Raw genomic sequence first — 26,014 nt, forward strand, 5'->3', positions numbered from 1 at the left:
TTCACAGTGTGAAAAATAAAAAATATTTTAAAAAAAGCAACATCCCACATCAAAATCGCATACAGAGCGACATTATCATTGATGCACATTTGGTTTCTTTAGGTGGGATTGTCAGATGAAAGCGGAGTGGTGGGTGTTTCATATGAGCTGCAATATTGCAGCTTAGAAGTTGTTCGCTATAACTGACTATTTTAAATTGAAGAAAAGGAAGACACATAGATAATGGGCAGATTTAACAAAATCAATAAAATGCCTGCATAAATAATAGGATTCAAATTACATCTTTGTGTATAAAGATCATATTAAAGCAGCAAAAATGAGAACATGGACAGTGGTGAGAAATGTTGGGTTGCTATGAACAATTAACAGTTGATGTGGTGCAATTTTGTGTGCAAAATTCATGGTCTAACTTCAATATCACAATTGAAACATCTACTCAGGCCATCTTAAGGCATAGGATTAAAGTGTTTCTAGCATGAGGGATACTAGCAGCAAGGTTGTTCTTCAGATTGGAAGCCAAATGATTGACTGCTTCCCTAATGTACATTAATGATTTGGATGTATAGAGTATAAATTCCTAGTTTGCAGATTACAAAATATTCTAGATGCAGATGATTGAGAGAGAATAGTTTTGTGCCAATTTCCTCGATCTACGTGGTATTCCCTGATCCGCTTGTCAATGTAAAAAAAATCAATCTCAGTGACTGAAACCTCACAGCCCTTTTGGGTAGAGAATTCCAAAGTTTCATAATGCTCTGGGTAAAGGAATTTCACCTCATCTGCTTTTTTTTTACTGAATGGGGCCATTTCCTTATTTCAGACTGATCCCTTGATCCAGACTCCCTAACTGAGGAAAAAAAAATCAAATCTTCATCTACTTTGTCAAGTTCCAAAAAAATTCCTATGAGTTCATTGAGATCTTCTAAAAATCTAGAAGGTACAAGGCCAGTCAGATTAATCTCCCTTCATAGGCCAAAACAATGTTATGGTCCATCATTGCATTCCTTTTACTGCATTTGTAATTTTTCTTAGATAGGGAGATGAGATCTTTATAAATATTCCAGGTGCTGTCTCACCAGTATCCTAAAATATGATAGAGATATGTCTTCACTTTTGTAGTTGAATGTTCTCACAATCAAGGATCAGAGGATTGTTTTCAAACAGCTGGGCAGCACCCACTGACAGAATGTGGGCTGACAAAAGTACATCGAAACCAGACATAGAGATAAAATATAAGGGCGATCAGTTGAAAGTTAGAAGCCTTTGTTCTTCAGATATTGTATGAAAGAATGGTTTGTTTGGATCTTATTGAATCCATTGTGGGTTAAGCATTTGCTGAGGTGCTTAAAGAAAAGACAAAAATGGAAAATGTGATAGGAAAATATTTTGATTTATTAATAGTCTATGGGGATGGCTGAGTGGTCAATATTTGTTACCATTCATAAGTACTCTGCAGAGTACTTATGGATCTTGTCTTCTTAAGCCAATGTTGTGTGGGGTAAAGGTACAGCCACAATCCCACCACTTGAGCCTCAACAAGGGGGTATTGTAGATTTATTGGCAAGACAGAATGGCGTGTGATTTGGAGGTAAAACTTTAGTTGCTGGCGTTCCCATTCAATTTTCCCCTGTGTCCTTCCAGGTTCTAAAGTTAGATATTTGACCAGATGCATTAAAGAAACTAGCACCTTGTAGCAGTGCAATGTGCAGGTGACTCTCAGTGCAGCTACCATGTGCCAATTGTAGAGGATGAAAAGTCCAAGATGCCTCATGACCACAGCTGTTATACATTTGCCTAGATATTATAGAACTTCTTGATGGTTGTTTTCAAAGAGATGAAGAGTATTCAAACACACACATTTGAAGCACCTTGAAGGCAGTGAAAAGGTATGGGTATTTCAATGGCCAGGTCAAAAAAGCATTGCCCCAACACCCTCTCAAAGATTGCCTCCATGACATTGGTTGTCTGGGTGCAAGAGAAAAGGGTGTGAAGACTAGGGGACCATGGCAGATGAGGAAGAAAGAGGTGGTGGAGAAGGCCTCTAGTATGTAAAATATAAATGTATGGAACATTTCTTTTGCACTCTTAAACATTTATATTTACTTTGTTTTAATTACTTTTTTGCATTTACTTTGTATTAATCTTTTAAACATTTACTGACTATGTAACCATATGTATCCAATTAACCCTGTGTAACCTCTTTACTTACTATGTGTCCATTTATGTATCCAATTAACCCTGATAAAATATAAAGGTGACCAGCAGTGAGGTGTAACATGTGATAAGAACTTAACAAGACAGAGGAGACTCCATTAAGAAGGGGGAGCAAAAGATAACAGTGGCAGGAAATGATGGAGCACGTGGGCTTGAGACATGATTATATAAGTAAATAAGTAATAATAAGCAATAATGGTGGCAGGTTGAGGATTGACATACAGCCAAGATAAGGGACATGATGGATTGAACAAGCAAGGTCAGGATTTTAATATAAAAGAGAGGAGGTATGCTGTGTTCAGTGAGTGACCAGTGACTTGTTCTCTGGCTGCTTCAACCTTTGCTTGCAAATAAAGGTTTAGGTTCTTGAAGAATTCTCCGAGATGCCTGACTCATTTTTGGACCTCAGAAAACCACGACACTAGCAAGGCAAAGCATTCAGTATTTCTACATGAGACACTGACTGGAATTAGGAGCCAATATTCTAGTCTCCTGTCAGCAATCTGTCAGTCAGGAATAATGGGTGGAATTGGAATAAATATGATCACATGGTCTTCTGGGTGACTGCCACACAATATTAGGATCCTTCATGGTCATAATAACTGAAATAACAATTTTAATGTAATTTAATTTAGACATACAGCTTGGAAACAAGCCCTTCTGGCCTACAAGTCTGTACTGCCCAAATACCCCAATTAACCTACAAGCCCAATATGTTTTGAAGAGTGGGAGGAAGCCAGAGCATCCAGAAGAAACCCACACAGATACAAGTATGTACAAACTCCTTACAGACAGTGCTGGATTTGAACCCAGATCACTGGCTCTGTAATAGCATTGCACTAACCACCACGCTGCTCAAAGGCAGCCTGGAAAAGTGGTACATTTTTCAGGCAGATCTTGTTTTCCAAAGCATGACAGAATCATTCAATCCAAACACTTCCCTCTCAGCCTACTCCCAATGGTTACCAAAGGGCTGCAACTTCTGTAGAAAGAACAATGAAATAGCATGCACTTGCCAATGACTTACTAACCAGAGGGCGTACACTTTCACTCACGTGGTAGTTCACATTTAGAATGAGCTAACAGAGGAAGCTATGGAAGCAAGTGCAATTAAGATATTCAAAAGATTTGGACAAATAAATGGATAGGAAGCATTTAGATGTATCAAATGCAGGGAAACAGAATTAATTCATATTGCCAACTTGGTCAGCATAGACAAGTTGGGATAAAGGGCCTGTTCCAAAGTATGACTCTATGACTGATGGTCTATCTCTATTCCAGCAAGATAATTTGCCTTCAGAGCTTACTAAAGAGTTGAGTCAAACCGGAATAAAAGAGGTGAAGTGGGAGTGGCTGCATCTGGTGGCTAGTTTCTCAACAAATACTTGGTAAGGACAACCTATCTTCGGACTTCACTGCTAATTGTAATAGTACAATGTACAATTCAACTCCAGCAACTGAGCTTCAACCATTGAACTGGCAGTTGCAAATGCAATGTGAAAGATTAGCAAGATTTGTGACTGAGCGAGACCATCCTGATGGACATAGCCTGGTAAGTGATGAGAGAGCTAATTTGGGAGAAAAGCCTGCTTTGAGTTTGTCTTCACTTTGGCAGCTAAACTTTTCAGACCCAAATTAATGATGATTATGAATCTTTATCAAGTGTGGCCTTGAGGACACCCAATAAATATTTTCTCAAGAGGTCAAAATCCTCCAGTGCTGGAGTTTGATCTATCACAAAAACAGGCATTTCGGCCCTAGCAGGGGTTCTTCAAGTTTAACATCTGTCACTGGACCTCAAAATGAGGATGTTAGCTAATGTTGAACAATTCTCAGTTCCATTTTCATTTCCTACAAAATGACATAATACATGTTGGTAAGTAGCAGGATGTAAACCATATTCCGGTTTTTAGTAATAAGCAACAGTGGCACCACACAATGGCTTTGTCGAGCAAGAGGATGTCTCACCATTAACAGTGCCAAGTTTTTCGACATCCAAATTCTGGCGATATCAACTGGCCAGAAATTTAACTGAATTTCACTGATAAACATTAAGGATACATGGGCAGATTACAGCACAAGTACTCTGTGGCATGTGCCTCTTAACCTTTCCTTCCATTATCCATAAACCATTAGATTGTGATGGAATACTCTCCATGTGCCCAAAGGGATACAGCATCAACTAGCTTAATGCCAACCAAGAGAAAGCATGCAACCTACAACCTAAGCATTTACATTCTCCATTTAAGGCTCGTTGCTGCTCCAGTATGTACCACCTAAAGGATGTATTCCTGCAGTTTATTGGCCTGTTCTTCTCTAAACCTTAGTGTCCACTGTGGAAGGATGAGGCAACAAACACATTAAAAAATAGCCATCATACCTAAATTCCACCCTGAAACTCACAGCACCCTCACTTAAAAATATATTACCAATCCTTGTCAGCTCTGGTTCAAAATTTTGGAACCTTATATCTCAATCAAGAACTGTAGTTGTTCAGCATCCAGAAAGGGGAGAAGGAAGACACAGAGTTAACTGTGTTAAAATGAATATATTCCCTTGAGAATAGTATCTTTTTCAAATATTGCTAATACTTTTCAAAGAATTAAATAAATATATAAGAACATTTCTCTGGAAGGGTGAGGCATCAGGGTTTCTTGAATTAAGATAAGAGGCCTACAGCTTCCAAAATGTAAAAATGATTACAAGACAGCTCAAATGAGGTTTCTTGCTTCATTTTTTTTAAATGTTAGATACAGATTAGGTCAATATAACTTTCTACATCAATTATATCTCATGCCACAGAAATTAAATAGACTGAAGTCAGATTTATCAGATCTATGTTTAGATGTGGCCAGGAGATGGGTACCTTTTTACATTCTACTTGGTCCTGCCCTAAAGTGAGACCTTTTTGGATAAACTTGGGAAATTTTCTAGAACAGGTTACAGGAATTAAGTTTCCACAAAATCCAATGTTGTTCTTATTAGGTAATATTGTAGGGATGAGACTGAAATTAAAATTAATTATATATCAAAAGGAATTTGTAAAGATTGCATTAGCAGTAGCAAGAAAATGTATAGCAGTAATGTGGGAATCAGACTCTTATTGAGGTATGGAGCTATGGAACGCAGAAATGCATAGTTGCGTTTCCCTTGAGAAGATTACTTGTAATTTAAATATATATTTTTGAAAATTTTGTGCCTGTATTTACAAATTGGGGAATTAATTTATATATATTTTCCCTACACTTCGAGAACCTTGTTAACCTCCTTGGAAGAATTAAAAAATGTAAATAGTTTCTTTCCTTTCTCTTTTATTTCTTTTCTTGTTTCTTTCTATCATTATTTCCTTTCTTTATTTGGGGATTCTTTGCTGGGGGGAAGGTGTTGGTGATTTTGGGGGTTTTATACCATCATGTATAATGGAACTGTGATGTGATGGTAACATCATATTTGATGATTGTATTTTGCTATTATTACATGTATGGATACAAATTTTAAATAAAATATTCTAAAAAAATGGAAACCCATTTCGTTGATGAATCTTGGAACCATAGCATATTACAACACAGAAACAGGTTTGCCCTTCTCGTCTGGGCTGAGCCATTTTTTGCCTAGTCCCATGACCTGCACCCAGTCCATAGCCCTCCACACCTCTCCCCTCCATGTACCTGTCCAAATTCCTCTTAAATGTTAAAATCTTAATGATAAAATCCTGCCCAGTTCCATCACCATCTGGATAGAACTAGTAACCAAAGGAGTTTTAACCATTTCCGGTCATTATCTTACTGCTGTTTCTGGAACATGGCCCTACACAAACTGCCAGTCACAGTTCATATATTCCAAACACCAAAGGCATTTCAGTGGTTGCAAAGTGCTTTTGGATGTTTTAAGGATTTGAAAAATATTATGAAATGAAGCAAGGTGTTGCTCATGAAACTTTGTATTGTCAAATTATCTGCTGATGATTTGGTCACTTTGGTGAACTGCCAGGATTACCTTCACCACAGATCCATGCCTCAGTTAGTGATCACACCTTTAGAATAAACATCCTAGGTAAAGGTGATGCTTCAGATATTTTCTACTCTTCATCTGAAGTCCTCCCTGAGTGCCCTGGTTTGAATTGTGTTCAGCCCTCAAACTTAAATGCTCAGTTCAAGTTATTTAGTACCTAAAGCCCAAGAATTTACTCCACTCTGCGTCTCCTTTTCCTGCACTTATACCACATGCTAATACTAGATTTGAAGACACTGATTACAGTTGAAAGGTTACCTGAACCACAGACAGTGTTCAAAATTTCCTTCAACTTGTCTACTACTTCATGAGGAAAATGCAAGTGTTGTAAATCTAAACACCACTGAAAAATTAGAAGATTAACTAATATGGTAACACGTTTCAGATTGCAGATGCTGGAATCTGGAGCAAAATACAACCTGCCGGTGGAACTCAGTGGGCTGCGCAGCTTCAGAGGATCCAACGATTGACATTTTGGGTTGCAACCCTTCATCAAGACTGAGAGTGCAGAGGGAAGGTAGCCAGCATCCTCCCAATTTATCTACTGCATTCAGTGCTTCTAATGTCCTCCTCTTCATTGGTGAGACCAAATGCAGATTTGGGGACTGCTTCAGAGAGCATCTGACCCATGTGGTCATCCCAACCTCCAGTTGTATGCCATTTCAATTCCCCTTCTATTCCCATGTCACCCAGTCCGTCCTAACCTTTCTGCACCATCAGAGTGAGGCCCACCGTAAATTAGAATGACACTTCATATTCTGGACACGGTAGGAGGGGTTACACAGGAGCCAGTAGGAGTAGGTGAATCGTCGACTGATGGATAGATGATTGGCAGTTGCCAGACAAAGGGAGAGGGAGATCAGGTGAAAGAATGCAAGTTGTACATTAGGTTGGAGACAGCTGAAGGTGGGGTGATATGTGAAGACAGAGGCTACTGGTGCTGCAATCTGATGTAGAAAAGGTGATAATGTAAGCTCTTAGGGGAGACATGAAGACAAACTGAAAGGGGAGGAATACTTTATGAAATGAGGGTGGAGGATAATGGAACCAGAGGGGGAAAGGGATGAGAATGGGTGGGGATGTGTGGGAAAGGGGACAAAATTAGAAAAGAACAGGGGTGACTCAGAAGAAGAGATGTTACATGAAATTGGAAAATTCAATGATTATACATTGGGATGTAGATGCCCAGACAGAATATGAAGTGTCATTCTAATTTACGGTGGGCCTCACTCTGATGGTGCAGAAAGGTTAGGACGGACTGGGTGACATGGGAATAGAAGGGGAATTGAAATGGCATACAACTGGAGGTTGGGATGGCCACATGGGTCAGATGCTCTCTGAAGCAGTCCCCAAATCTGCATTTGGTCTCACCAATGAAGAGGAGGACATTAGAAGCACTGAATGCAGTAGATAAATTGGGAGGATGCGAATTTTTGCTTCACCTGGAAAGACTATTTAGATCAATTAGTGTTCACCAATGCCATCAGCTAAGGAGTGTTCATGATACGTTCCAATCTGTAGCACCCATGTTCTTTGACTCCTGCTGAGATTGCAGAACTATCCTTTGTAGGCATGACTTCTGACCACATTGGGTCAGAACAGAGGAACTTCACAGCATTGACAAGAACTGATATTTAGAAAACAGGACATGCCAAAGTGTTTTACAGCTGATTAAGCACCTTTGATATGTAATTGCTGTTGTAATATGGGGACAATTGGCTAACTTCCTGGTGCTCTTCTCAATTCTTACTTAAGAACTTCTCCAGTCAAGTGACGTTTGTGATTTATGAAAGCCAATGTGGCTGCGGTTTTGCTTACTCCAATTTAGCTATGCAGTTTATTTTTTTGTGATATTTATGATGTATCGTCATGCATGGATGGAGATTGAAGACTTGTCCAAATGGTGCACCAACAACAACCTCACACTCAGTGTCACCAAAACTAAGGAGCTGATTGTTGACTTCAGGAAGGGTAAAACAGAGGTGTACGATCTTATAAATTAAAAAAATTTAGACATACAGCACAGTAACAGGCCATTTCGGTCCATGAGCCTGTGCCACCCAATTTACACCAAATTAACCTACACCCCCGGTACATTTCGAATGGCGGGAGGAAACTGTAGCTCCCATGGAAAATTCATGCAGACACGGGGAGAACGTACAAACTCTTTACAGATAGCACAGGATTCAAACCCCGGTCCTGATCACTGGCTCTGTAAAAGCATTGAGCTAACCACAACTCCAACCGTGCCACTCCACAATGATCTAGTGATCAATGGGGGATCAGAGGCAGAGAGGGTGAGCACATTTTAATTCATGGAGGATCTTTCTTGGATTCAAAATACTCATGGCATCATGAAGAAAGCCCGTCAGCGCCTTTACTTCCTCAGAAGTTTGCAGGGGTTTGTATAACATCAGAAATCCTGGCAAATTTCTACAGATGTGTGGTGGAAAGTGTGCTGGTCTTGGGACACCAAACCCCTGAGCATAAAGCCCTGCAAAGGGTAGTGGACATAGCCCAGGACATCACAGGCAAAACCCTCCATCGAGAACATCTACAGGGAATGCTGCTGTTGGAGAGCAGCAGCAATGATCAAGAATCCACATCACACAGCACACGCTCTGTTCTCACTGCTACCATCAGGAAAGAGGTATAGGTGCCACAAGACTTGTACTACCAGGTTCAGGAATAGTTGCTACTCCTCCACCATCGGACTCCTCAACAACAAACTCAGTCAGGGACTCAATTAAAAACATTTTTATACTTTATTGATTTTTCCTCTCTATTGTACAGCCAGTTTGTTTACATTTCTTTACTGTTTACATGTGTAGGTTGAGTGCAGTTTTTCTTGCACTACCAATAAGTGATAATTCTGCCTTGCCCGCAGGAAAAAGAATCTCAGGGTTGTATGTGATGTCATGTATGTGCTCTGATAATAAATCTGAAATCTTATTTTCTAATTCTAGTCTATTGCACACTCACTTCCACTTCTCCCGGGAATAGCAGTCATATTTTTTTCTGCACTTTGAATATTTTGCAAAATGTTCATGTGCTTAATACCTTTGCAAGTTTTCTCAAATCTACTCATCTTTGTTCACTTAGCCAAACAGCAGGTTTTACTCCCAGCCTCACAGAACTGGGAAACTGGATTTGTTCGTGATCTTGAGTACTATCAGTGCAGGGTTTACATGCTCTGTCTTGTCAATGGTTTCATTGAAGATGTTGTCAGGGGAAAAAAAAAGGCAACAATAAGAAAATGCAAGAGATGGTGTGCAGAAGAGTGGCGTAGTATTTTGAGGAGAAACAAATGAAACTGGATGCAAAGGCACATTAAAGTTGTGAAAGATTACGTTGTTGAGTAATTTAATGGCTAAATCAAATAAAATAATTAGGGATACAAGACAGAAGAAATGGGAGAGGAACCGATCAGTGGAAGTTTGAGAGGATGAAATGTATATAATTTATAATTGATGGTGATAATGTTCAATTAGAGAAGGAGTTTGAGGAGACTCAATGCAGGGCAAGTTCATAAAATACACTGAAAATTATGTGGCTCTGGATTATGTGGCAATGGATTCAGCACCTGTTCAAAAAAATTGGAACATTAGAGGGTGTTTAATGATTGGAAAAGTCAAGTGTGCAGTTGAAGGAGATGCACTGATGTTTTAAACAGCAGTGTGGATGATAAAGAACAGTGGTGGATGGGTTTGAGGATGTGCCAGCTGCAGGTTTAAATTTCAGCTTAGAATCAAATGCAACACCAATTTTTAGACATTGGAAGCAGTTGGGGAAAGGCTGGGGATCTAATTTCAGGGTGCAAATTTCTGGAAGCACTGGGCATTTGGATTCATTCTTGCTAGTGGTGAGCTAAATGCAAGTGATGCACTTTCACAAGAATAATGCTGGAGCAGCCAAGGATAAGATGATGGGATACAAAAATCAACATGTAAGCATAGATGTAGAATGTCTTGTAGAGAGATGCATGTACTGTGGAGATAATGAATGAGAAGGAAATTGGAGAACATTTGTCAGAGATATCCAGCCATTTTCATCACCCTCCTGCTTTCGGCCTTTTCCCTTTTTGTTTCCACTGCGGAACCAAGTGTATGGCTGCAAAGCACATCATCTTGCAGCTTATCACATTTCCCCCCATTTCTGACTACATTTCCTTTATCTCGGACATGGCTTCAGTTTCTCCTGTCTTCCCGCTTCGTCATCTCTTTGTCTTCCTACTCCACCACTTTCCCATTCCTTGAACGTTTTTCCTCTTCACCTCTCTGCGCCCGACCTCTTCATTCCTCAGTTTCTGCATTTTCATTCCTCTCTGGGGCTTTTTTTTGGTGGTTTCGTCACAGCTTTCTCACTGTCACCCAACATCTTCCTCGACTCCCTGATGTCCCCTTTGAAATAGCCTCTCTCCAAATGTATCATCTCCTTCTTCCTCCCCTCTCCATGTCCCTCTGAATGTTTCTGGGCTATAGTTCTATCTCCCCTCCCCTTTGTGCCCGCCCCTCTGGCACTTGGTGTATAAATCAATATTTCTCGTGCAGACGATCGTGAAGTTGGTGTGAGATGGCTGTCAATTATCTGGTGATAGCTGCGCTGCTCGTGCCTAACATCGCCTTGTCTTCTGCCGTGAGTATCGTGTCCTGACTCTGGTGACCGCACTAACGATGGGTGGATCTCCCCTTTCCGATCCTCGGGGCGCACAATCTCTCTTTCAGGACGCAGTGGTTTCTTCGCAGACTTTCTCGTTTTCCTTCCTCTGGAATCCTTCTGTTGCCTTCCGTCCAAGTCCAATCAAGTTCTCTCTTCGCCCTCCTTTCCTCCCTTTCCGTTAAATTGTATTTGCTTCACGAGTCGATCTTCAAATGTGATGGTAACATCCTTATTCCCGCGCCCGTCCAATGCGTCCCGGAGAGGACCGGCAAAGTGGTGATGACTGCAAAGGCAGATGCCGAGCCTGGGATTGATGCGATCCCGGGAACACGCCAGATATCTGTGGGATTTTACCATCTTTCCTCCCTCTCCCTTTTCTAGCACCCGTCAACCAACTGCCCCTGTTGGTCATCTTCCAGCCTTCCTTGATCTACCTAACCCCTACAGTGCCCCTGTCCAAATTCCCTCACCCTTTGTGCCCGCCCCTCTGGCACTTGGTGAATATTTTGGCTCTCCGCATTCTCGGTTCAGGCTCGAAACATTAGCGATCCCCTTTCTCCCACTGATGCTGCTGGACCTGGGGAGTCCCTCCAGCAGATTATGTTTTGCCGGCACAAACCTGGACAATACAGCCCTGGATAGCTTGGATTCCTGATGGATGAAGTGTCAGCCGGGATTGAATCGAAACCCCGCTCTTTAACGGCAGGATTTGAAAAGGGAGGGGTATTTTTCAACTCATTATGAGTCTTTACTACACCAAACCGAACATTTGGCGTTATGATTTATGAAAGATTTTTTAGACAAACAGCGTGGTTACAGATCTTTCCGGCTACGTGTCCCCAAATACATCCCACAACCGTCAAATCCCGGGCAGAAATGGGGAAAACGAACAAACACTTTACAGACAGCGCGGGATTCGAACCCGCGTCGCTGGTGCTTCAATAGTGTTGGGTTTTTGTTTTCCATTTTCTGAACACGGCCATAGGAAAGCACATTATTAAAAACATTGCTGAGTTTCTCCTGCATTGTGTTCATTTTTTTCCTTTGTGACCACATTCCCCACTCATTTGTTAGGATGTCTACTGACATTTTCCAAACCTTGATGAAGGGCTCAAGTCCGAACGTCGGTTCTGCATTTTTACCTTCTCTGTATAAAGGAAACTGCTTGACCTGCTGAGTTTCTTCAGCGTTGTGCTTTTACATAGGAAAGCACGTTTCTTTGTTCCTTTGGAGCAGGGGTGGCCAAACTTGCTAAATGTAAGAGACTCATACAATAAACTTCAGATGTCTGAACTGCAAGACATGAAAAAAGTATTACGTTTTTACTCGTATATGCACATTTTGTTACAAAATAATTATATAAAATTTAAGAAATACATGTACATAATAATATTTATTTACGTATGTAGTTTTTAAACTGCTAATTTGTTTTAGTTTCAATAATCAAAAAGTACAAATATTATACATACATGTGTAATGGTTGAATTAAGTGGACCAAATTTTAGGTTAAAATTTAGGTTTTGATTATTGCACTCATGCTACTTTTGAACGCAATAAGTCCCTGTGTTATTCAAGGCATCGGGGGTTCGGATGGGTGGGCAGGCGACCTGGCCTAGCTGAGAGTCTGCATCAAAGGGTCGGGAGCTCTGTTAGGTGGACAGCCTGGGCCTAGGCAAGAGTCTGCAGTTGGGGCATTGGGAACTTCAGTGGGTGGGCAGTTGGGCCAAGCTGAGAGTCTGCGGTCAAGGGGTCGGAAGCTCTGGTTGGCAGACGGCCTGGGTCTAGGCAAAAGTCTGTGGTCGGGGCATTGTGAGCTCCTGGGGCCTAGGCGAGAGATGGCAGTTGGGGCAAAGAAAGCTGGTACAGGCAGGTAGCCTGGGGAAAAAATAGGGGATTAACTTTTACATGTCTATACAGGGTATACTACCAAATATTTTCAATTGCAAACCACACCCACTAAAACTACCATTGTGAGCACCAGCTCGCATGGTTCCTGTCTCAGCCAACGTATTTTTGAGAGCCACACGTTAAATGTCAGAGTCGCATGTGGCTCGTGAGACTCCCCCTCCCTTCCATGGGATATAACACTTGGAAGCAGAACCAGGCCATTTAGCCCCTCTTTATCATTCATCAAGACGTGACTGGCCTACCGAGGTGCCCTTTTCCTGATCTATCCCCAATTCCCTTAATGCTCATCCACCTCTGTTTTGAATTAACTGGGTGAGTTTTTTGAGGTAGAGATGTCTAAAGATTTATTATCCTTTGAGTGAAGAGATGGTGATGATGTTGGGGGTTAATTCACAATCTCACCCAGGTGCATTTATCCTTGAAGGTTTGTTCTTTTGATAATAAAATGTAATTTCTGTGGTATGTACCTCAACGTGTTGTCCACCAGACTGATTAGCCTGTACCACGCAACCTGTTCCTCAGGACTCAAATGAGGCATTAGATAGTGAATAGAGTGGCACCTCAATCTGGACATTGCTACTCAACCCTCCTCCATGTTTTCCTTCTCATCCATGGAAAGGCATCTCCACTGTCATCCACTGCCATGAGACAGCAGCCCTCTTGGTTTCATTCAGTTAAAGTCAGAGAATCAATGGCAATGATTCTCCTTCCTACTCTATAATTATCTCTGTTGTCCACCAGGATTATATCCTTGGCCCCTCATTCAAACACCTAGTATTGATTTTAAGTGTATGGTGAAGGTCACCCAGTACCACTTCTGTCAGCACCTCTCTAGTTTGTCAGACTACTTGTCTGATGTTCAGCTCTGGATGACCCAATATTGTCTTAGGTCATTTCTGTGAACTCCTTTCTCCATCCTTCTTTCTTACTGAGTGCTCATGTTTGTCCTTGGAAATCCCTTCCATTTCCATCTTCTGAATATGTCTGGCTTCACTCTATCTCAGCTCATCTATTGCAGTTATCTACAGATATTTTTATTACAATATGTCCTAGTCTCCCTTCATAAAATTAAGTTTGTCAAAAGATCACAAGGCTCAGTTCACTCTTCCTCTTGTACTTGCTGACCTAGACCTAGTTTTCAATTTCCTCCATGACCTTATTGCTCATTATCTCCATCATCACATACAGCCCTGTGAGATCTTCCAATACTGGTTTCCTGAGCATTGAATTTAATGCTCAACAAAGGATGGAGATGCATTCTGTAATGGCTTACTGTGATCTGGGTATTAACTCAAGACAGTGTATTGCAGGCTTGGCTCTTTCGCCTTAACCTCTCAAGTTTCTGGAATATGAAGGATTTGGGAGAGGATCATAGAATGGTACAGCACAAGCCTTTCACCCCATGATATCTGTACTGAATCATGCAAATTTAAACTAATCTCATCCGCCTGCATGTGGTTAATATCCCTCCATTCTCTCCCTGTTTAAATGCCTCTTAAACTCACATATCTAATTCCATGACTACCTCTGGCAGCATGTTCCAGTCATCCACAACTCTCTGATTGAATGGGATGTGTTGGGTGTTGGTTTGGGAGAGGTTGGAATGAAATTGGAGTGTTAGGGCCAGTCAGATTGGGGAAGAGAGATTCACTAAGAGTTAACTGAAGGAAATTGGTTCAGCAATCCAGCAGCAGCCCAGGTTTTATGGAACGCCCTAACTAATGCCAAAGCAAGGTTCAATATTAGACTTTCTTTAGTGTTTGTGTGGGCCATGTGTATACAATAGAATTCAACATAGTAGAAGGTTCGGACCTGAAACACTGACTGACCATTTTACTCATGGATGCAAGTTTTTAGTTCATGGACCCTTCAGCTGGTTATTTGTTCACAAAAAAATGTTACTTAAAAAAAAAATTATTTATAAATTCTAAAACCACAAAACTACAATTATGTAATATTACAAATCCATTACAGATATATTTGGTTTTTATATATAGAAAGAAAGAAAAAGAACCCCTCTATTATCCCCCTCACCTCCATTTAACAAACATAGCACAATGTATTTCAAACTTAATCCAAATACATGTGCTTTTTTATATCTAAAAAAGAAAAACCTCCTCTACCCACCCCCCCACCCCTTCCCCATAACCTCCTACAAAGTTAAAAAACAAAGAAAAAGAAAAGGGACAAGAAAACCACCACAGGAGCACTTCACTTTCCGATACTTTTAAACTTTTAAATTCAGTAATTTTTTCAAGTGGTATTCAACTGCGAACTTCTGCATGCCATCTCTCCAGTCCCAAATCTATATCTGACTTCCAAATTATTGCAATGTTACTGTTTAGTTAAATTACAGTCATGTGTCATATAACATTTGTTCAGGCAACGTCCGACCACATATATGTCAGTGGTCCCATAATATTATAACAGATTATCGTTTGCCTATTTCTGTATTTATGGTGTGCATATTTTTATGTTGCAAATTGAAATCAGTATGAGTTAATGATTTAACTGAAGTAAAACAATTATCTGGTTCTGTCCACTACATAACTGGTGTTCTACATTACATGATGTTCTCATAACATCCTATTTCACAGAATGTATCGTGGATGTTAAGCAACGCATGACTGTATTACAAAAAGATTGGATGGTTAATTCTAGGAACCTGTTTATAATTTGATAATGTTTTTTAATCTTTCAATTTTTCTTCTTTGATTTTCTTCAGTGTTAGGATGAAATTTATTTTTGCTTGGCAATAATATCCCATTAAGGATAACCTGCTATGTACTGGAAAGGAATCTGATTACATTATTAAGGGATTGAACATATGTTTTGCAGAAGGATAAAAATGAAAAATGGCTGGTTCACGGAGTGCTCAACAATGGGAATGAATGTGTCTGCAAAGTGCAGTTTTCTGAATGGGAGTTTCCAGTCGAAAGGTTTAAGGAGCTGCAAGATCTGGCACAGAACTGTTCCAGCTCTTTAGGGGAGAGATTGTCAGAGGTGAGCACTGTTACGAGCCCAGAGGACTTCAAAACCCAGCAGCAATAGATATTCACCAAGACAAATGGTTACTTAAACAAAAGTTGCTTTTAATTATCTGAAAACGTGAAAACAGATTCACAGTCCGCTCTCACTTCTCATTCTTCGAAGTTCACTGGTTGAAGGCAATTCTTATACTGTGCACAGAATTTAACATTTATAAAGTTCACCGGGCTTTGGTGCTTGGTAAATGGTTACTGCTCAGGAAGATTCTTGTTGGTTTTCAGAGAGAGAGATTTGTTGTTCTCTGGACACCCACAACTGATTCCTTTTTAATTAGCCACATCAGTGTCTTGCCCCTTCAGGGTTTTCCAGATGATAACCTCTTTCTTTAAGATTACCAAAGAGTTCCTTTTTGTTTCTCTTATTTCAAGTGATACATTAGACAGCTAGTCCTCTCCTCTTGCATGAACCCCAAGGGCTTTGACCAGGCTGAACTAAGCCTTCTTCCAAATGGGGGTTTTCACAAGCTTGCCAACTTATCCTGTTCCAGTCCCAGCTGTTGCTGTTGATTGTAAAACTGCAGATCTTTCTCTCGCTCTCTCTGAGAGAAAGCCTGTTTGATTCTCTCTGCTTGCAAAACCACATGACCCTCCTAGAACAGCAAGTTCCACTCCAGGCAGTCTGCGGCTCCGACAAGTTCTTTCATCTGATGCCTTTTTGTAAACAACAATCCATTAGTGAAGTCTCTTGGGCACTCTCCAAGGCTTTTGCAAAGGCTCTGGGGCCGTTATGTCTAGCAAGATCAGAGCTCCAGTAGTTTAAATAAGATCTGATTTAAAGTGTTTGTATGTGACCTACACTAAAAAAACTGCCCCAATTTATCTCCCAAAAACACATCTATACGCAAAACAAACACAACATAATCTGTCACAGCACGTTCAAGTGAATCGATGCATCCTGCAGCAGTGAATCCTATTTATAGGAGCAGCTGCCATTAGGTGAAGTTAGCCTTTACTGCTTAAACCACACATCGCTTCTCAAAGGGAGTGTGCTTAATGAAATGTTGAGTCAGTGCAGAGGAGAATGCAATTTTCCAAGCAGATGTTGCAGAACACCAGCAACTCCATACTCACCCAATGCTCCTTTGTTGCTATTAGTTGCAGTGATAGAAAACAATTGGTCCATAACTGAGAGGCTGCTGTTAGCAGCCTTCCATCTGTCAGTGGAGCAGGAGGGTATGGGAGATCAGGTAAAGGAAGTCAGACATTGAAGAAATACTCAAGATATGCTTTGGTATGTAAAATTGTCTTGAATTGTAATGTTTAATATGCAGCCTTTTATTTTTGCACTGGTGCTGTGGAATCATCTGTGATGTCTTTAGTTGTGAGGTGGCATTTCTCAAGGTGCACTGGGCTGACCACTGCAGTTCCTCCACAGCAGTTTAAGCAGTGGAACATCAAAGCACAGCAGTTGTCTGCCTCTGACATTCTGTGCAGCAGCATCATTTTGTGGCAGTCACGTGCCCAAGTGTATATGGGATGTATACTGGAATCGGGAATCATCAGGTCATGATATAGGTCTAGATATGAAGTAGCCAATCTGGTTTTACGTGGAAAACCAGGTATCACTGTCATAGTGGATTCTGCAAGTCCGCTGCCTGGACACAATTCAACAATTGGTTGGAAATTCACGGACAACAATTTCCCAAATATGCTTCTCTGAGATGATATGGAGTTTTCTCAAACTACAAAGTCCAGATTTATTGTCAGAGTACATACAGCCCTGAAATTCTTTTTCCTGTGGAAGAGGCAGAATGACCACACGGTGAAGTCAGCAAAAGTCCCATCATCCCATTGAATGCATGGTGACCATTACGCATCCATTTATACTAATCGCATTTCTTTGTCGTCGTCCCCCTCCCCCCCAATTTTCCTCAATTCCCTCCAGATTCTAAGACTCAATTACACAATAGGGCAATTCACAGTCATCAACACCAACCTACTGACTGCATGTTTAGGATGCTGGATGAAACCAAAGTACATGAAGAAAATCTATGTAGTTACAGGGAGAACATGCAGAAACCACATAGAGAATGCCAGAGGTTGGGAATGAACCCTAGTCACTGGTGCTGTGAGAAATGTGTAACTGCTAGCTGCTCCTATGTGCTCATTCTATCTGCTCCTGTCTTGGAATGGAGATCCCACTATCTCCAGCTACAGCAATGGACCCTGATATGTAAAAGTTGTTGTAAAGGGATAGACACTGGTACATAAAGGGCTCAGTGGCTAGGGCTGTGGCTCAAACATGTGGCATAGTTTAGTGAAGTACATCTTTTACTGAATTATGGGCACCTTATGTATTCCTTGTGGAAGCAATTGTAGAGTGTTGCATCTCAAAGTGACTCCAAGAATAGGGCAAATACGTTCCACACCAACAAGACACCTGACAGAGGGCCTGGAAGCTCTTGGGAGCAACAGAAGTAACAGCCTGCTCCCAAGAGTGTCTGGCTGTATTTCTCAGATGGCTCATCAGCCATTGGAAAATGAAAACGTTTATCATATGGTTAGTGTTACGTAGTTTTTTTTTCTTTTGGTTGTTAACAGACTTAACTCTGCTCTTTTGCTATGTTCAAGCTAAATGGTTAAACCTGGCATGTTAACCAATTGTACACTCTACCTCATAGAGGTTTCTCCCCTTTTCAAACCATTTCTTTTCTTTGCAGTTTGATATTTCTAATATGAGACATCAATGACTAATGACATGTTTTTAACCTATTTCCCTTCACCTATTCCATAACCGGAAAACCAGAGTCTTCCTTGTGTCATCTGCTACTTTCTTTAAACTGTAAATTTTCAGGTGATATCCATCGAGTCCAAGGTCCAAACGTTCCTTATGGAACTACAGAATGAGACCGCGCGACTTAAAAAGTTTGAGGCAATGCAGAAACAGAGTCTCTACCAACCACTCAACTTCTGGCCCCTTCGTTGGGACCTGAAGCAACTCCAGTCAGAGATGGCAAAGCTGAAGAATATTTTTTCACCAAATGTGACATCAGTTCAACAGATCTCCTCTGAGGTGAGCTAAATTTTATTTATTTATATATTTTAAATGGCCACATTTGCCTCCTGTGATCAAGCTTGTCACAAGAACAAGAAACTGCAGAACCTGAAATCTAGAGTAAAATATAAACTGACAGATGAACTCAATGAGTCAAGCATCATTCATGAGTGGCAAAAGGGATGTGTCGATGCTTTGGGTCAAGACTGTTCCTGTTGCATGGTGTATACCTGTGGTTCTCAACTATTTTCTTTCCACTCACATACCACTTTAAGTATGCTCTATGCCATAGGCGCTCTGTGATTAGTAAGGGATTGGTTAAAGTGGTACATGGGTGTAAAGAAAAAGTTTGAAAACCATTGTTTTAATCGTACCTAATTGCATGGATTCGTAACTCCAAAGGAAATGAGTCAATGACAATTTTTTTCAAGCAAAATATTTCAGTAACAATTGGGTCTAGAGCAATGATTCTCAACCTTCCCTTCCCACCCACATACCACCTTAAGCAATCCCTTACTAATCACAGAGCACCAATGGCATAGAGGTTACTTAAAGTGGTATGTAAGTGGAAAGAAAAAGGTTGAGAACCACTGGTCTTGACCTGAAATGTTGACATATCCTTTTTGCCTCCACAGTTATTTCTTGACCTGCTGATATCTTCCAATAGTTTTTTTTTTGGGCGATTAGATGCAGGTAAGTTCAGAATAAAACCTTGATTTTGGACATCATTAACAGAACAAGAAATATCTGGAACAAATTAAAAAATAGCTTGAGCCATTTACCATTTTGAGATCACTCTAGTTCCACACAGACGGCACTACTAAAACCTTTGGCAGGTAAAATGTTACCACTAACAACAAAAAAATACTACACTAATTAAGGAACAACTAACTGAACCATTATTAACCTTGCTAATGCACAAAGGAGTCATTGTGCGTAATAATAAGCTTATTACTATAAACAAGCACCTGATAATAGTCACTCCAATACTCCTGACAATAAATAAGCTGATTATTATCCTAAATAATGACCATCATGTCTAATCACAAATAAAGCTGCTTAGTAACTGCATTTTTTTTTAAAAAGGCTTATCACTCCTAATAATAAACAGGCAGACTTAATCATAGTTCATTTTACCTAAATATAACTGACAGTACTTAACTTCTAATAATAAAGCATTTCATTAATAAAAAATACCGCTTCTTGCTATTCTTAATAAACGGACTAATTATTGCCCAGAACAATTTACATCCAGTTCATAATTTCTAACAATAATCTATCTACTCCTAACAACTGATAATAAATATACTTGCAATTACTAACATGACTAATCAACCATAATAATAAGCAGATTATTCATAATTCCTAATACAGGTAGTAAAAGAACAATTCATTATCACTAATAATAGCCTGCTCCTTGCCCCCACAGCTAATACAAATGCAAACTTTTTTAAAAACATATTCTAATAAACATAGTTAAATGAATTTAATTTTTGACCTAGCTGGATGATTCCCATGCCAGTGTGCTAACCTTGCAGCAGGATGACAAACAGAACTTACTGAATATGAAAGACCGCTTGAAGAAACTAAAGAATCGACTGGAAAGCTTCTATGTCTACGGCAATATAAAGATTGGTGAGATTACATCTATTAGTTTCATTTGTGAGAGCACCTTCTTCTTATTACTCAGGCCACATTAATCTCTCATACCAATCAAATGCATTCAGACTTGAATTCTGTTTAATTCTATTATATGGAGGTTTGGATTTACAATAGAGTACTTGCCTTTTCCCATAAAAAGTTTTGAGAATTCTCCGTTACTGATGAGTATCTTTAAAAGTGAATGAATCACCAAGATGAGATAAAATACATCAAAGGCTCTTCAAAAAAGAAAGGAACAGGCACTGCCCTTTAATTTTCCATTTTCTGACGATGCAGTACCAGTGGACTGGAAGATTGCTGGTGTGGTACTGTTGTAAAAAGTCAATAACTGAATAAAAATACAGGAGTCAGCCTGACAAAGTTCTGATAAATGACAAATCCATATTACAGAGATACAGATGAATGAATAACTCAGTGAGATGTTATTGGAAGGTCACTTTTAACTAGTTAGGATATTTAATGTGTTAATGAGTACATTTGATCCCTTATACAGGATTTTACCGAGGTGTTTGACAAAGCGTCATTTGGTAGATGGTTCAAGAAAATAAAATCCATTTGAATGAAGGAAAAGTGGCAATTTAACACAGAGGCAGAAAGCAAAGAGTAATTTTTAATTGGAAGCAACAAACAACCTGCTTGAGCAATTCAACAGGTCCAGCAGCATCAGTGGAAGAAAAAGAATCGTCAAAGTTTTGGGCTGGATCTCTTCATCAAGACCAAGAGTGCAGAAGGGAGAAAGCAAGTGTAAAGTCTTGCTTCTCACGATATGGGTAGATGACTTGGATGTCATAATTAAGAAGATTGTCAATTATAGCAAAGTGGACAGGGTGACTTGAATAAAGAGAGGATCTTGGCTTTAGGAAGACATCGGTGGACTGGTTAGTTGGACACAAAGGAATTAGAACCAAAAAGGTGTAGGCAGTGATTAATTGAATTGTTCATTTTAATTGGAATGATAGACAAGGGACAAGATTGATGGGTGGGGTGAGATTGATGTGTATAATAACAACAAGGTTTTTTTATTGACATTAAAGAAAGGTTTATCAAAATAATTTCAAGAAAATGAGACTAAAAGTAATTATTTTCCTTGCAGGAAATTGTACTGGAGGAATTTTACGGAACGTCAGCAGGCCTTTAATGGCACAAATCAACCCCTTTGGTTCATCGTATCCATATGGAGCCTGGGGCATGGATTCAATGCCTGGAAGCTCAGAATTGTATTGGGTTATGGCACTAATGTCTTCCAACATTTATGGAAAATCAATACGAACTTACTCTTCTTACAAAAACTTCCTCATGTTAAAGAATCATGTAGATTTAACAGTGAAATCGTCATACACAGTACCCAATGCAATCCAGGGCCCTGGTGTTGTCGTTTATAATGGTTCTTTGTATTATAACTGTTACAAATCTGGAGAAATTTGCAAATTTGACTTTATCACAAAGGATATAATTCATATCAACCTTCCCAATGCTGGTCATTCAAACAAATTCCCTTACTGTTATTATGATTGTTATGGTTATACAGACATAGATTTCTCAGTGGATGAAAATGGGTTATGGGTTATTTACGCAACTGAAGAGAATTATGGTAATATAGTACTGAGTAAAATTGACAGCAGCAAACTGACTGTGTTGCAGACCTGGAAAACCAAGCTCTTTAAGAGAGCAACAACCAATGCCTTTATGGTCTGTGGAGTGCTTTATGCCACACGACAGGTCAGTGAAAATGAAGAGGAGATATTTTATATGTTTGACACTATTACTAATCAAGAGGCCAAAAATCTCAAGATCCGCCTTGTCAAATACTTACCAAGTGTGGCAAACCTTCATTATAACCCAGTAAATAGGAAGCTCTATTTTTTTAATGGTGGGTACATGATAGCATATAATGTCTTGTTTTCCTAAAAAACACAGATTAATAACTTTATTAAAGCACATTTAGCAAAACAAATTTTATGCCATGAATATATATTTACCATAAATTCACTTAACAATTTTAATATATCCTTGGTCATCTGAAGGTTCAAACATGTTTAAGATCTGGAGCCAGAATCTTAGAGAGGCAAAAATGTAAAAAAAAATTCTGTTAATACACAGCAGGTCAAGCAGCATCAATGGAGAGAAACACAGTACTGACTTTTCAGTTTGATGACCTTTCATCGGAATCAGTTAACTTTGGTTTTGCCTGCATAGGTTCTACTAGGCATCCTGAATATTTCTAGCCTTTTCTGTTTTAGGCTCAGATTTCTTATATCGACTGGGTTTTTTTTGTTTTTTTTCTTACAGTAAAGAACATTTCCTCTGTGAGGTTCATGTGGTAAAAGCGAGAAAATCAAGACCATTAAATTGATGAACTAATGCATTCACCAAATTTTATTGTAGTGATGCACTTTGATAGGAAACAAGATATACTTGCACAGTACCTCAAGACATATTTTATAGATAATGGAACAATTGTGGAATCTTCTCACTGTCGTAATGTAGCAGAATGCAGAATTCCTTTTCCCTTATATTCCAGTCCTAAAACTACAGAAACAGATACTTCAGTATATTTTAGATTGGAGTCTCTGCAGCAAGATAGAGGCCATGATGTACATTGGCAGGTTCAAGTTACTTATCATTCAATTGCTCAAGTACAACTCGATAAAACAGCATTCTTTGCTCCTCGGTGCAAAATCATGCAATCACACATCCTGGCACTCATGCCCAGACCAGCAATACATATGCAGAACAAATAGACATACGTAAAATAATAGTAGAGTCTTGGAGGGTTGGTGTGAGCAGTTCATTCAGTCGTTCAGCAGTCTCACCACTACTCACAGAATCTACCAATCAGCTACAATGTAGCACCAGAGATAAGCATGAGCAAACATTTCTTTGGAAGTCTGCAGGATAACAAAGGCAAGGGAGAAGCACAATTTAGTTTGGGCTCCATCTAGTGTTCCCTTTGCACTCAATTTATCTAATACCCCTGTAAACAGCAGGATTTAGTAGTTTAACATGGGCTTACACACATCATGATTTGATACTATGTCAGCACTGCAAAGCACTATTTTAGTCAAAAAATTTGCAAGGCATGGTATTTAAAAATTAAATATTTGCATGGCCCTAATTTCTTTCCCTATCTAAAATGAGGTCTTTTGAAATGTATGTGTTTTAATGTCAATGAGATAAATCTCAGTGCATCAGAATTATTATCTGCATTGTTTCATGCAAATTGGGTCATGGAACTTTAAATAATTTGCTTTCTTGGTGCTGAATTAAAAGGTGTTGTAATATCCAATTGCATCTGCTAAAATAATTTAGAGATGATTTTGAGTAATAGAGAGATTCACACTGAAGAAAGCAGAGCAGTTCATGCCAGAGCTCCAGACTATACATGATCTGAGCCAAAAGTCTGAGAAGCGATGCCAGAGCTCCAGACACAGGAGATTGAAGATGCAGGAATCTGGAGCCACAAAAATCTGGTGGGGATCTCAGCAGGTCGAGCAGCACCAGTGGGAGAACATCCTGGATGGTCAAGGAGATAGTGAAATAAAGCAGGGAGCACACTGACAGAAAATATAAAAGGGAATTCAAAAATCTATAAGAAGTAAATGGGTTGCAAAGTGAGGGAGACCAATCAGATAACAAAAAGATCAATACTCAGAGACTTTGGCAAAATGCCAAATGAATACTTTGAGTTGGTCTTGACCAAGTAAGATGTTTACTTATTGCAATACAGTTCATTCATCCCATTGGGTTCATGGCATCCTGATATAACAGAACACAATAGGCAAAGTGAAAACAGAGCAGTGAGTGGAATCATTTTGCACAAAGTATGGTGTCTGATGAAAATCAAGGATCACAGACATTGGAGGTCAATACAGGAAGTTTCTCGAGGTTATGCATTGAGCAATTAATAAGGTTAAGAAACATTCTGGGACTATTACATATAACCCACAATAAATAAATGATTCTTTTAAAGAATTTTATTCTCAATCACCATCAATCAGAATTAATTCAAGATGAAAATAAGATTCATAAATTTTTATCTCAAATAGATTTACCTAGTTTGAATATTCAGGAGCAAAAGGATTTGAATTCTCAATCTATAGCGAAGGAGATAATTGAGGTAATGAGTTCAGTACAAAGTAGTGAGCTGCCTGGGGAAGACAGGTTCCTGTAGAGTTTTATAAAAAATTTAAGGATTTTTTGATTCTTCCATTTATGGAGGTATTAAATCAAGCATTGAAAACATGTTCTCTGCCAGATTCCTTTTCAACAGCAATTATTACTGTAATATCTAAGAAAGATAGAGATCTGTTTAAACCAGCTTCATATAGATCAATTTTAATTAAATGCTAATTATAGGATATTAGCTAGTGTTAGCAAATAGATTGATAAAATATTAACTGAAGTGGATCAAACTGGATTTGTTAAAAATAGGAAATCTGCAGATAATGTGGAAAAATTGATTAGTTTAATACATTTAATTCAAAAAGATGTGATATGAGTGTTACAGTGGCTTTAGTTGCAGAAAAGGCATTTGATAGATTAGAATGAGATTTTATTATTAGTTTTGTAAAAATTTGGGTTAGGGTCGATATTTATTGATTGGATTAAAATAATATAAGAACACTACTGCGAAAGTAGTGACAATGATCAAATCGCAACAACTTTTCGATTGACTAGATCAAGTAGACAAGGTTATCCTCTGTCGGTGGCTTTATTTGTTTTACCAATTGAACTCTTTGCTGAATTAATAAGACAGGATTCAAAGATAAAAGGTATTAAAATGAATCAGGAAGAACACAAAGTAAGTTTCTTTGCGGAAGATGTTTTGATTTATTTAACAAATCTATAAACTCATTGCAACAACTTCAATTTAGATTAAAAGAATATAGAGAAGTATTCAGTTATAAAGAAATAATTGATTTTAAATGGCCAGATGTGGGAATAAATTATTTAGGTATTCATGTGGAAGCTGAAATAGAAAAAAAATATTAAATTATTCTCCATTATGAAAAAGAATAAAAGATTTGGAAAGATGGAATACATTACATATTACTTTAATAGGAAGAGTAAATTGTGTTAAGATTTAACGTTTTTTCAAGACTACAATATCTTTTTTAATCGATTCCGATAGCAATTCCTCAAAATGTTTTAAAAAGAATTAAATGCATGTGTAAGAAAATTCTTATGGGAAGATGGCAAGGGTTTCTTTGAATAATTTAACATTGAATTGCAGCTCCCTAATTTTATGAGTCAATTTAAAGCAGCCAATTTACATTTTGTTAATATATCGTATGATTTAAATAAAATTCCAGCTTGGGTGCAATATCAAACTTAGTAAAATAGGAGAATCAAACCGATAAGATTTTATCTATAAATGGAATTCAAGGTTGTAAACAATGAATAAAGAAACTGCCATATTGAAACTTTTAATTGATCTTTGGCATAAGGTTGATAAAAAAAATTGGGGGAAAGGAGGTTTATTGTCTGGTAAAACACCATTATTCTAGAATAGAATGAT

The 26,014-nt window shown here is 38.9% G+C and overlaps 1 protein-coding gene and 1 long non-coding RNA gene across 3 annotated transcripts in view; one reads left to right on the forward strand and one right to left on the reverse strand.

The window, feature by feature from the left end:
- LOC138744640 (uncharacterized) overlaps nucleotides 1–12,172 on the reverse strand; it is a 35,580-nt gene extending 23,408 nt beyond the window's left edge. The window contains exon 1 of the long non-coding RNA XR_011345668.1: nucleotides 12,027–12,172. This is a non-coding gene — a long non-coding RNA (uncharacterized lncRNA). The remainder of the gene's footprint in view (nucleotides 1–12,026) is intronic.
- On the forward strand, nucleotides 10,422–23,782 carry LOC138744639 (olfactomedin-4-like). 2 transcript variants are annotated; one of them, XM_069901103.1, is made up of 5 exons: nucleotides 10,422–10,860; nucleotides 15,631–15,795; nucleotides 18,634–18,852; nucleotides 20,337–20,469; nucleotides 21,590–23,782. In XM_069901103.1, exons 1-5 carry the CDS (start codon nucleotides 10,798–10,800, stop codon nucleotides 22,402–22,404), a joined length of 1,395 nt encoding a protein of 464 aa, XP_069757204.1. In that variant the 5' UTR covers nucleotides 10,422–10,797; the 3' UTR covers nucleotides 22,405–23,782. The 2 variants fall into 2 exon arrangements, with proteins under 2 accessions (XP_069757204.1, XP_069757205.1); XM_069901104.1 differs by lacking the exon at nucleotides 15,631–15,795.
- Nucleotides 23,783–26,014: the final 2,232 nt, after the last annotated feature.

This window comes from Narcine bancroftii, chromosome 10 (genome assembly GCF_036971445.1).
Source record: "Narcine bancroftii isolate sNarBan1 chromosome 10, sNarBan1.hap1, whole genome shotgun sequence".
Classification (NCBI taxonomy): domain Eukaryota; kingdom Metazoa; phylum Chordata; class Chondrichthyes; order Torpediniformes; family Narcinidae; genus Narcine; species Narcine bancroftii.

What these genes read in the sequence shown, in the direction of transcription:
- LOC138744639 (XM_069901103.1), top strand. Translation starts at nt 10,798, where the DNA reads ATGGCTGTCAATTATCTGGTGATAGCTGCGCTGCTCGTGCCTAACATC. An exon ending in ACATCGCCTTGTCTTCTGCC is followed by an intron (nt 10,861 to 15,630) that starts GTGAGTATCGTG and finishes TATGTTTTGCAG; the next exon opens with AAGGATAAAAATGAAAAATG. An exon ending in TTCAACAGATCTCCTCTGAG is followed by an intron (nt 18,853 to 20,336) that starts GTGAGCTAAATT and finishes TTTTTGACCTAG; the next exon opens with CTGGATGATTCCCATGCCAG.